Raw genomic sequence first — 12,757 nt, 5'->3', positions numbered from 1 at the left:
TGACACACGTGACACACGTGACGATACATAATGTCTCACTTCCGTTAGATAAGTCAAATTGACTAGTTAAGGGGGTGTAAGAACCATCTAAATTGTTAGAAGTAATCGTGGTGAATGAAGTTTTCAGATAATTTACTTCAGTAAATTACTAGTGCTACATTGTACAACATCTCTCTTACAAAAGCCCCGTATTTAAACGTTAATTCAGTAAAAGTTAGCTCAGTAAAAGAATGGAAGAATTATCCGAAAAATGTTGTTAAAATATTTCAAGTATTACTAATAATAAAGATATACTATTATATGATATTATTTGTTTTTTATTATTATTATTACCATGCATTAATGTAAAAGGGTTGACAACTAACTGTTGTAGTTGGAGCTCATTTTGAACAATGACCTAAATAATGATAACTTTCATAATGGTTTAATATGCTGATTATTTTCTCCAATAATAGATGAAGCTCTGGTTAGTTAAAACCTATGGTTACAACTCTCAAAATAGTAGGAAATGCTGTCATAATTACCCAGAGCCCAAAGTGACACCTTTACAATGTTAAAGCTGTCAGATACATTTAGTGATGTAAAAACGACTATATTCAAGATATTGTAGTGGAGGCGATGTAGAAATTGGCATGAAAAAATTAATGTAGAGCCCTGAAACTGCATTTAAAATCTTGGCAAAATTAAGCTTTTAAATGTTCTATTTTGTTCACTAATGCAGCTGATTTCCTTCCTTCTAATTTTCCTCTCACAGGAACTACTGTTTGATCATATTTTGGGACGTCTCTACTCTCATTTAGAGCATATTGTTGGACAAATGCCTCTGGATTTGGACTACTTAGAATTTATTTGCACACAAGAATTGGTCTTCTTAAATGCTATGTCCAGGCAGGTAGCTGTTTCTCTGCCTGTGTTAGATGCCATGAGAGAGCTCCATAGGCTTATAAACGTGGAAAAGAAAAAAGTAAGCAATACATTAAAACTGTGCAATTTGAGCAAGGACCAGTTGGACGACCGAGAATGGTAATTTCTCCGGAGTATATTCACAGCCTTTTGGAGCTCAATCTGTCCATCCCATGCATAGCTGCACTTTTGGGAGTTTCAAGACGCACAATGCACTGACGCATGGCTGAGTCTGATTTCTCAGTCAGGGAACTGTACAGCACCCTTACAGATGAGGAATTGGACCAGTGTGTGAGAGACATTAAATCCAGGCAGCCTCACTCTGGATATCGAATGATGAAAGCACTTCTCCAAGCTCAAGGACTGCAGTATGACCGGGTTAGAGCTTCCTTGCACCGTGTTGACACCATCGGAGTCATATCCCGTATGAACAACTTAGGATGCATTGTTCGAAGAACCTACTCAGTTCCAAGCCCCCAGTCTTTGATGCACATTGACACAAATCATAAACTAATCCGGTAAGATTAATACAGATTAATTCATAAAAGTATTATAATTTACTAATAATATAAATATATTTTACTATAGGCCTATTCATCATAACATTTTGTTAATAGTGCTTCTTTCATGTTACTGCCCATGTGAACACGCATGTCTTCAATTGAAGATGATATCAGATGCTTTTGAAAATGTAACTTATTGTTAACTTAATTTACAGCTACAACATTGTCATCTTTGGTGGCATAGATGGCTTTTCGCAGAAGGTAAGCAGTTTTCAGGGATAACTATACATATACATGTTTATCGTGCTTACTGCATATAGCTTTTTGTCGCATTCAATTGGCATAACCGCATTTATCTGCAGATAATGTATCTTGGTGCAGCATCCAACAACCTCGCGTCAACCAACCTGGCCTTCTTCCAAGAATCTGTCGAGAAGTTTGGTTTCCCTCTTAGGTAAATATTTCCTGAGGCAGTGGGGAAGCTGCCACTGAAACCAACACTTAATGTGGTCTTTGTTGTAATTGTTGGTGTATTTTAGGGTACGAGCTGATCAGGCGGTGGAGAATGTGGACGTGCACGTCTCATGTTTACAGTCCGTGGCACTGGAAGGGGCAGCTTTATATCCGGCAAGAGTGTTCACAACCAACGGTAAGTCCAAAAGATCAGAGATTGTTAGTTGAAAGACACCATCTCACTGCTGCCATGCCAGAACTGTACTGTTTGCTACACATATACCTTACTAGAAGCAGTACTGTTATTTGCAATAGTGTGAGGTAAAATTCCTCTGAGTTGATGTCAGTCAAAGGGTACTGAACTGTGATCTCTTCATCATGCAAATTAAACAATCTCTGCCTTGCTGCAAAAATAAAAGTGTGTAGAGTTTTTGCTGGGCAGTGTGTGTCAAATTACATTTGTATGTCACACCTATTGTCTTAGTATGTAAATAACACGAGATAATGTTTTAGAAACATGTTACAAAAACATCTATTGTTTTGGACTGACAATGAGTCAAGAAATGGTAGATAAATAAATACACACATTGAACAGCAGATCATTGGATTGCATTAAAAGAAAATCTATCTGTGTGCATTTGTTGTTGATGGAAACCTTTTCTCAACAAAAGAAACTGCTGAGATCTTACATTATCAGTTGTTTATTATAAATACTTAATCATTCCATGTCAAATCTGCCACGAATCCAGATATTGCAATTCCCTGTCCTTTAACTTAAAAATGTTCTGGTAAACTTGCAATTGTCCAGGATAGAGAGGCGATGGAGAGACATGTGGACAGCTGTTAGTCATCTACTATGATGCTCTACACTACCTCGAAGAAGAGGGTTTCCTCAACATTGGCAATGCTACACACCTCTTCTGTTGCCATTATGTGTTCCTGCCACGGCTACAAGATGCCCTGGACACATTCCGCAGTGGCTGGGCAAATCATCCTATAAGAACAGAAGGCCATATGACCCCAAATCAGCTGTGGGAGCTGGGACGAATCCATCACCCAATTCCAGTTTCTGATAACATGGAGGTAACGTTGTCCAATTTTTACAACTTCAGTGCTTTCAATAGTATTGATCCCTCAGCAACTAAAAAACTGAAACCGCTATCCATGCTCTTGCAAACACCTACCAACTCCATTGAAACTTCCCCTGTATTTTCAACCCAGAGCAGCCTTTAAAGAGAGCAGGTGGCTATAAAGCCTCAGTTCCCCGTCAGAAAGGGCAAGGTAAAGCGGTGGAAATATTTTAACTATCGCAGTTATACTGTATGGCACACGTTTGGATGGGTCAAATGCATAAGAAAGGTTTCCTGCTGAGAAAATGTAATTTATCTTACCATTACATGTGAGAACAATTCATATTTAGCTGAGTGACTTACAAAAGTGTAGGTCAGAATAAGAGCCATGAACATTTACTAAACAACATTGGCAGTGGTTTAAGGCTTATGTTCCTAGAAAAGGAGTTACAGTATGTGAAAACAGAAAGATAATTGAGTAGGAGCATACAGATTTCAAAAGCCACAAGTGCCCACCTTACTGCTGCTGTCTATCAAGATAATTCATACCGCAAATAAATGAGGCTTTCTATTTCTGTTATTTTTAGGGTGTGGATATTCCTCAGATTGAGTGGGAGAACAGTGGATTTGCTCCTGATGGCCACTCTAGTGTCATTGTCCCAGACACAGAGAGCCCACTGACTGATGGACAAATGGCTGCTTTAAGAGAAGCTGTTGACCCACGAGCTGCCTCCCAGTCCTTTGGCTCTGATATCTACATTGCTGCTGTTCAATTTTGTGAGCATGTTCTATCTGATGACTGAGAAAGAGAGCTTAGGTGTTTTTCTCCAATGTATCCAAATGTGGCCCAAGCATCCACTCCACCTTTGTTTCCTTGTTATTTTACAGATGTATTATGTTTTATGGCAGACAACTGTTCTGCTTTTGGAATCTTCAAATTGTCAAGGAAAAATAATAAATTAACATTTGAAGAATGACAAATGTTCTTTTGTTTGTTGTTATGCGAACAATAGTGATGTCAGATTTGATCAGACACATAACATATTAAAGATACAATTGGTCAATTCATAAAATGGGAAAGACAATCTAAAAAAGGTCACGTTTGATATTTGATCACTGCTGCCTATTTGATTAGTTGCTTGGAGTTAATCAGCACGATTAACAGGTGCTTCTGACTACCCTCAGCTCTGATTGGTTGTTGTCCTTTAGCTGATCCGTAGACCCTCAGGTGTGTGTAAACTACAGGTTATGAAGTTATCAGTATTTGCCATGAGAAGCAGGTAGTGATCTGTAATCTGCTGAAAAAACATCCATACTGTGCATCACTAATACATATACTGGGCTGTCCAATATACAACAGGCTGATTCTGAACAGAAGAAAGGGAGGACTTTATTTAGTATTTCCACAGCAGAAAAATACTTAACACTGGAGTCAATGAACACCTCTGCCTTCTACCAACACATTACACAAGACCAAATCCTGTTTGACAAGTTCCAATACAAGCCAGCATTACATTTTCAAAAGATGCATAGTCCTTGTAATGCCCTGGGATGCGCAGGGTCTCGTAACAGGTTGAGGCAGTGGGGAAGCTGCCGTTGACCACCTCAATGGACAGATTATTCCGTGGCAGAATCTCCCACCCGGTCCAGAATTTCACCAGATTGGCCATTACATCAGGTGACGCTGTGGATTAACCAAAAGTTGTTTAAATGAATGGTTGCTACAATAAAGAAAAGTAAGTTAGGAAATTCAAATAATTTTTAGTAGTCAATTAAAGCATCACATTTGTTATCTGTACTGTAAGAAATAGTTGTAAAGTAGCTTTTTTTACTTGAGTGTCTTTGCACACCTGCATGTGTAGGACAGTTGTGTCGGAGTGAAGTAGAAAGCATATCCAAAAGTGGAGCGCACACAGGTTTGTAAGATCAGGAATGTAACATATTAGGTCTTATACTTAATATCATCATACTTTACTTCAATATCATGTTGGCATTATTTCTAACTGTAAACATACCATTTTCAATGAAGCGGCGAAGATATCCTGATACACGGCATTTTGTGTCAACTGAACAGTCATCGTCCTCATCATCATCATCATCATCACGAGGCCAGGTGATGCGCTGAAGAATGCCCTACATTGACAGCCATATAAAATAACAACATGGTTACCGGACACTAGTGTGAGAAATTTGTCTTAAAATGGGATTCATTTTTCCTCAAGCCATGTTTGATGAACCTAAACAAAACTAGGAACTAATCATAAAAGATTGATTACAGGCACAATGACTGATACTGGATAAAGATATGAAACCTCTGTCATATAATAGCATTCAAGAAAGGCTTGGATTTAAAAATATTACATGATATGAATATATATTATATACAAAAAGATAAAATTGGACAAATTTACCGCAGGGCTATAATCCACTGCTCCCTCTTGTGGAAATAGCAGGGCCACTGTGTCAGGGCGTTGACTCAGCATGGCCCACATTGGCGTCTCCTTAAGACCACGTCTGAGCTGCTTAATTTGACTTATGACACGTCCAATTACCTGTTATTGACAATAACAGACAGAAGGTGGAACACTTTTTATCTCATCCACAGAAATTGCTTTGGGATAATGTTCTGCATTGTCAATATATCATAACATTTCACGCACAGCATGGATCAACATCTTCTCAAAAAGCCATCTGCGGTTATTTCCGGTAAGGCAAGGGAGGTCCCAGGCGAAGGCCAAGTCCCGGACACTTCTTTTACCCTCATCAGAGATTTTGGATTCCCCTTCAAGCTTAAAGACACAGAGGGAAGAGGAAATAGAATGATAAAATGTGTGACGGACGTCGGACACTACACGATGGGTGTAGAAATTCACCACCCTTTAGCTTTTTTTCCACAATATAATACAGCACACAGAAAAAAATAGCTAAAAGGGTGGAGACTTTCTTGCTTCAGTGTATAAATAAGTGAAGAAATAATGGGGTTGGATTGAAAACATACAAGCCTGATTGTTTCCCGGATGTCTAGGTCTGGACAGTCCTCTAGTGTGACAGTGGCAGTTTCAGGACTTCCTCCAAGCAGGACATGAACAACAGCAGGGCTGAGCCCCGACAGGCATGGTCCTCCATGCACGAAGGAGTGTCCCACCATTCTCCCAGCCATGATGAACATAGGCTGAGGGCACTAATGGCCTGGCTCTCCATCAAAGAGCCGTGTTCCGTCAGTGTTTGCTGTATAAGAGATGTTACATTGAAACAAAGTTAAATTAAGTACTACATCCAACACTACCATTGGGTAGTTGTATTTATTTTAACATTTTTATTAAGATTACAATTGTTTTGCCATTGTAGGCATAACATATTTATTATGACTTTTAGAACTTTTATGGTTAGGTGAGCAAAAATATAAAAAAACAACAGAAATGTAGGTTATATTTAATAAACATTTTAAACACAAGACATGCTCCTGCAAAGCAACTGTAAATAGTTATTTACAATTCATCTTACACAAAGCTGCATTCTACATACCAAAGTTGATGCAAAACCCAGAGTTCAGCTTGTCCATGCAAGTTGAGAAGAAAAAGCGACTAACACCCTCTCCAATGACTGCATCACCTGTAACACAATTCAGGGTTTGATATAGACCATTTAAACGGAATTGCATTGCTTGGCAACAGCTTATGTCGATGTTTACCTCCTGTCAACTGATGACATTCACATACACGGCAACTGGAAATAAACTGGGACACATTTAGAATGTTTAAGTTTACAACTGAAATGGTCTATAGTAAAAGGCAAAAGCAATAGGTTTAAGTTTTCCTAGACTACTATGACATGTAATTGAAGCTACCTTCAAGTCTGCATTTTAAGGGTCGTCCCCATTCAACGTTGGGTTTCTTATAGAAGCAGATTAGTGCAGCGTCCTGTTCCGCAGGGCTGCTTCTAATATCCATGCTGAGAAGTAAGGGATTCTTCGATTCATGAATGCTCAGAACATCATCTCGAAACTGAGATATGGCCCTGGTAGGATCCTGAACAGTGAGCCACTCTAGTAAGAGACAAAATAAAAATGTTATCAGTTAAGCTTTCACGTCAGACCTGCCTGTAAAGAAAGCCAGCTCTGAGAAATACATTCAGTAGACAGTTCATCAGTTACAGCTCCCTATTTATCAGAATGTACCTTTTGACCTTTCCTTAGCAAGGATACAATTTAAGAAAAGTATTTAATTTAAACCAATAAGGTGTAGACTATGCCATGTTGGATATGCTACTCTTTACTGCACCACCACAGTTTACCCTCCATAACATTCTTGCCCCACAGCAACCCTGATTAGGACCTACCTTCTGTAACTGCTGCGCTACTTCCGGATGGTCCAGGCATTGCTGCTTGTTCTTCAATGACAGTAATCCTATCCAACACCTCATTTCCTGCACTGCCAACATTCACAACATACTTTTTCTACACTTATATTCTATTTGTTAGACTGATTTAATGTTTTACATCTGTTGGTTATTGAAAAAAGTATATACAATATACCTTTCCCCACATGAAGCAGCATGTGCCTCAATGGAGTCAGCTTGATACAGCCATGCACAGAGGACAGGGCTGCTGCTCTGGTGCTGTGACATTTAAGTTGGCAAAGATGAACAAAAATCAGAGGTCAGCAAGAACCACTGCATTATGTCATAACTGTATTTTCCAACAAGCCATGTGTCCTTACCATGAATTGTGATTTTAGGGCATCTGCGTGTAATGATAATGGAAATGAATTAATTTGTACATGTTATCTTACCCTGCTCACAACTATCCTCCACAACAGCCAGGCTTTCATCACTGATGTTGCAAGACTTGATGTGTTCTGTCAGGAGCTGCAGTGGAATGGCTGCTCCACACTTCTGGCACGTTGCTTTATGCATGCTACTGAATGCTTCATCCGTTAGTAGCAGTGGAGTTGTGTCGAGTTCTTCTTGCATTGGAGCTATGAAAAAAGTAGATCTACCCCCCCGGTTTGCAGCCTTTATGATCTTGCCTGTGTAGCCAGTATCATCAGGTTCCACAAGGGAGAGTGTCCGTGTACCCCATCCACCTATAGAGAACATTTCAATGGGAAAAAAATCCTTTAATGGCTTGATGGATAAATTAACTTGTTTATTTTTATTTAAAAAATGTACAGTTAGACATGACCTACATGCATTCAGTTGATAACAGAGAATGGCATGCCAAAACACATTCAACAAAAATGAAAAGAGCAATTCACAGCTCTATTTGGTGAGCATTTAGTCAAAATAAAAGCTGACACCATTTCAAATATGATCACAAAGTTTTGCAAACCTGCTGGTTTGTAAAGCAGCCAACCACAAGTTATTTTCTCCAGTTTTGGAAATACAACTTTGAGTGTATGACATAACTGTAAGAAAAACAGTAACACAAAACAGTTTTAGTTAAAAAAGCCAACCGTTCACAATTAATAAACATGAATTCCTTCTGAAATCTGCTGAGATGAAAGCTCATTGTACGAGCATGTCAGTCTTGCTTTAATGCATTAAAGCATAATAATTTCAAATGAGTTAGCTTGGTTGGAGAATTAAAGCCCAGGCCAAAAACTTTCCAAATACATTCAAGCAGATTATGTTAAAGGCATAGGTCACCCAATATTTAAGATTCAGTCATTATCTTTTCATCGTCATGCCAGTGTAAACTCAGAGGAGATGGCTCACTGCCAGAGTAGGTTTTTTCCAGTCAATTGCACTAAATAGTTGGCAGTCTTAGTTGCCACATCTCAAATAGGAGTGGTGTAGCACTAATTAACAGAATTATTCATATGTTACGTACAACTATAGCAACAACTATAACTCATCTATCGCATCTGCTTACCTCATTGTGTGTTGTGCTCTCATCTAAGTTAGCAGTCCTGCGGCCTAGCCCCGCCTGCAAGTGCACTAGTTGCTCTGGCCCTGTTGGAGTTTTTTCATACGTCTTTGGTAACAGGTGGAAAGCAACTTCCATGGGTTTGGGTCTCTTGGCAGGAACAAGAGTCGCTGCAGGAAAACGCCTCTTCCCTCTTCCCTTAGTGAACATACCTGGAAAGGATCTGTGGAAAATAATAAATAAATAAATTAGTATGTGTACATAGAACATCAAATATCACAATATTTTTTACCTAATACCTTCATAAAGATATTGCGACGAGATTGTAGTGTGGACTATTGGTGCGTTCACAAAATATTTACACAATGAGAAGTTTGATGAATAATCATCAGTAATGTAGATATAATGACTATGAGGATAATAATAGAACAGCTAGAACAATCTGGAGAGTTCAGAAAGTACATAATTTAACTGTAATGCAACCTTTAAAACCTGGACAAGACACTTATTATTACTATGATATCTAGACTCAAATCAAGATGTCGATAAATCAATATATTGCCCAGCCTTGGTTAAAATGTGATCTACATAAATATATAATTACTAATACTATCAGTTTTTATCTGATCAAGTTAATGTGCAGAATCTAATTATGAACCTTGTCATTTCCATTTGAAGAGAAGGTCTTGGTGGCTGATGGCCTGGTCTCCTGGCCTCTCATTCTGGCCTCCTTGCCTCTCATTCTGGCCTCCTGGCCTCTCATTCTGGCCTCCTGGCCTCTCATTCTGGCCTCCTTGCCTCTCATTCTGGCCTCCTGGCCTCTCATTCTGGCCTCCTTGCCTCTCATTCTGGCCTCCTGGCCTCTCATTCTGGCCTCCTGACCTCTGTTCCCTGCAGGATTGTTTCCAAAAATAATCAGTAAACAAAGCCTGTAATTGTTAAGTTAACAAAAATAATCTATGTGTACGTAATTATAAGTGTATTTTTAACACTTAACCTTATTTCTTGACTGGGGCAAGGGACACTGCCACTAGCTGCAATCCCTCCTCTTTCAGACGGGCTTATCAAGGACATCAAGTGTCTGACTGATCTTAGAATATCAGCATTACTATCCTGTTAACACAAATATGGCACAGAAAAACATCACACGCTGAATGAAAATATTACTGAACTATTATTAATTAACTGAATTAGTTTACTGAACTTGAATTAACATGTTTAAATGCAGGGCTTTTGTAAGAGAGATGTTGTACAATGTAGCACTAGTAATTTTACTGAAGTAAATTATCTGAAAACTTCATTCACCACGATTACTTCTAACAACTTATGGATGTTCTTGCACCCCCTTTAACTAGTCAATTTGACTTATCTAACGGAAGTGAGACATTATGTATCGTCACGTGTGTCACGTGTGTCACGTGTATCACCCCCCCCCCCCCCCCCCCCACACACACACACACACACACACACACACACGAGGACACGGTAACGTCGCTATTCACTTGAATGATAACTACGGAGCTTACTGACAGAAAGGCACAAGGCTACATCACTCATTTAGCTAGCTAATGTAAGATACAAATGCTGTCGAGCCCTCACTGCTTGTAAAATAAAGAGCACAAACTGACTACTGACCCGAGCTCCGCTGTTCTCCGTCATTTTTCTCCCGGGTTGTTGTGATCACATGACTGACAAAGCCGTGCTCTGATAGGCCAGAAGTCGGTTTGATTGCATTAGGGCTCTATTGCTTATCCTGTCTGAGTAGCCCGGATGATGCTGCATCGCAATTTTTGACATCGAATTTGACACACCGAATTTTTTTACATCGAATTTTAAACACCGAAATATTTGACGTCGAATTTTTTCGCTTGAATTTTTGGGATCTGAATTTGAACATTCAAATGTTTTTAAATTTAATTTTTTTTGCACATTTTTATTTCACATAGATAAATTCGGAGGAAAAAAAATTCAGATTCATGATTTTCAAAGTAATTATTTCCAATGCTATACATTCGGTGTCTAATAAAATTCGAATACTTCTGTCTCTTGTTTGCTTCCATAGTACCGTCACTTGTGTCACACAGCGCATTTGCGTACCTACGTACTTGTGAAGCTTTTCCAGAAGGCGGTTAGATCACCAGACAACAGAGTCGGTGCACACGGAGTGCACAGACAGAAGAGGCTTCTCAATACTCAAATTTCCCCTCCTCGACTCCCCTCCTCGAGACTTAGTCCCACCCACAGGAGATGCGAGCGGAGGACCGAGGAGGGGAACCGAGGAGAGAGGAGGGGAAGCAGCAGACGTTTAAAGAAATGAGAACTCCTCTCCTCGGAGCGGTCATATTAAAGCGACGTCCGTTCATTATTACGTGGCAACAGCTGCATCAGCTGTCGAGTGTTTTGTCATATTTTATAATCTCTGTTAGATCAGCTGAACATTGTTCCCCCACATATTTACCTTGAATTCATTGAGAGTGCGGTATAATGAGACAATAACAGGCTAAAGATGTGGACACACACACATATATAAATATATTTATATAAATATATGCAATTTAAAGTATGAGAGCACTCTCATAATAACGTAACACAATCAGAGACTGGATATATCCCCCCCCCCCTCTCTCTGGTCGCTGAAATGGGGAATTGAAATTACGGGCCAAAAGTTGTATTTGCAAGTATTAAAAGTAAGCAGAGGACACCAAACCAACTAAGACCTGTCTGTCCGCCGCATCTGCGCACACACTGTACCACACACACACCTACACACTGTACAGGACACACCTACACACTGTACCACACACACACACACACACACACACACACACACACACACACACACACACACACACACACACACACACACACACACACACACACACACACACACACACACACACACACACACACACACACACACACACACACACACACACACACACCTACAGCTCCTAAAGCATAATCAGGCTACAGCCGTTGTGTATTTTATTATGTGAAGCACTAAATGGTTTTAGAAAAATATCGACTCTTTGTTTGTATATATCTACTAAACTAAAGCAAATAAAGAGAGTAGGTCTGTTATACTGAGTGATATTTATTTGACACACTGCTCTGCTTTCTGCAGGATCTCACAGCTGTTCTCACTGTAAACATCGCGTTGCGATGAGAGCAGTTTCTAAAATAATATCCAGGGGATGCATGCAGAGCTGTCATTGGCTGAGATAAGTCTGGCCGTGTGTCACGCCTCCACCGTTCCCGGAAATGCATCCGCGGAGGAGCCGTGGAGGAACCATCAGTGTATCCTCGATTATAGCTCCTCCAGAGAGCCTCCTCGACGCTCGATCCTCGGTCCTCGGTGTGCATTTAGAGAAATGAGACGTCCTTCAAAATGGCGCTGAAATTCATTTCCGGGTCACTACCGGAGGACAGAGGAGTCGAGGAGTCGAGGAGGGGAAATTTGAGTATTGAGAAGCCTCTAGAGAGCTGTTAACGTCGGTCTGTACAAAGGACTTGTGCCAAAACTACGCCAACCGGCTGCGGAGAACTGCGCTAAAACAGCTGATCACAACGTTCACACTCTGTGGTCACGAAGTACTCCACTAGCCCCCCCCCCCCCTCTGTCGACTTTCCTGAAGTACTCCCCCGTTGATAGAAATCAACACGTAATGAATTAAGACCCCACGGTTTGATGATCGATAGGTGTGTGGGCTGTCTTTCATTTTGGCACGCAGAAAAATGTTATAATAAACATAGATACTGTATGTTAAATGGATATATCCGCCTTCTTTCATTTATCTTTCCATTCCCACAACAATATACATAAATACATGGCATATTTTGGACATAGTTCGAATGGTGATTAATCATGATTAATTAATTTTTAAGCTGTGATTAATCTGATTAAAAAATGTAATCGTAATCTAATATATATATATAAATACGCCAAATACGCCATTTTCCTG

The 12,757-nt window shown here is 39.8% G+C and overlaps 1 protein-coding gene across 8 annotated transcripts; it reads right to left on the bottom strand.

The window, feature by feature from the left end:
• Nucleotides 1–4,317: 4,317 nt before the first annotated feature.
• On the bottom strand, nucleotides 4,318–11,107 carry LOC117447545 (G2/M phase-specific E3 ubiquitin-protein ligase-like). Of its 8 annotated transcripts, XM_071203448.1 has the most exons (16): nucleotides 10,901–11,107; nucleotides 9,793–9,908; nucleotides 9,454–9,686; nucleotides 8,802–9,018; nucleotides 8,259–8,334; nucleotides 7,720–8,013; nucleotides 7,464–7,546; nucleotides 7,268–7,359; nucleotides 6,777–6,974; nucleotides 6,455–6,541; nucleotides 5,928–6,157; nucleotides 5,590–5,718; nucleotides 5,341–5,481; nucleotides 4,945–5,062; nucleotides 4,762–4,779; nucleotides 4,318–4,613 (listed from the first exon to the last, which is right to left on the bottom strand). In XM_071203448.1, the coding sequence occupies exons 11-16, from the start codon at nucleotides 6,096–6,098 to the stop codon at nucleotides 4,393–4,395; spliced, it is 798 nt and encodes a 265-aa protein (XP_071059549.1). In that variant the 5' UTR covers nucleotides 6,099–6,157; nucleotides 6,455–6,541; nucleotides 6,777–6,974; nucleotides 7,268–7,359; nucleotides 7,464–7,546; nucleotides 7,720–8,013; nucleotides 8,259–8,334; nucleotides 8,802–9,018; nucleotides 9,454–9,686; nucleotides 9,793–9,908; nucleotides 10,901–11,107; the 3' UTR covers nucleotides 4,318–4,392. The 8 variants fall into 8 exon arrangements, 6 of the variants coding, with proteins under 6 accessions (XP_071059549.1, XP_071059548.1, XP_033940161.1 ...); XR_004552241.2 differs by lacking the exon at nucleotides 4,762–4,779; XM_071203447.1 differs by lacking the exon at nucleotides 7,268–7,359 and having other exon boundaries at nucleotides 10,893–11,107.
• Nucleotides 11,108–12,757: the final 1,650 nt, after the last annotated feature.

This window comes from Pseudochaenichthys georgianus, chromosome 6 (assembly GCF_902827115.2).
Source record: "Pseudochaenichthys georgianus chromosome 6, fPseGeo1.2, whole genome shotgun sequence".
Classification (NCBI taxonomy): domain Eukaryota; kingdom Metazoa; phylum Chordata; class Actinopteri; order Perciformes; family Channichthyidae; genus Pseudochaenichthys; species Pseudochaenichthys georgianus.
Note: the sequence above shows the minus strand (reverse complement) of the source record. Positions and strands in the feature narration are given on the sequence as shown.

Coding starts and splice junctions, on each gene's coding strand:
- LOC117447545 (XM_071203447.1), bottom strand. CDS start 6,098: ATGTTCATCATGGCTGGGAGAATGGTGGGACACTCCTTCGTGCATGGA. Junction 5,719..5,927: donor TCCGGGAAACAATCAGGCTT/GTATGTTTTCAA, acceptor TGTGTCTTTAAG/CTTGAAGGGGAATCCAAAAT. Junction 5,063..5,340: donor CAGTGGATTATAGCCCTGCG/GTAAATTTGTCC, acceptor CTGTCAATGTAG/GGCATTCTTCAGCGCATCAC.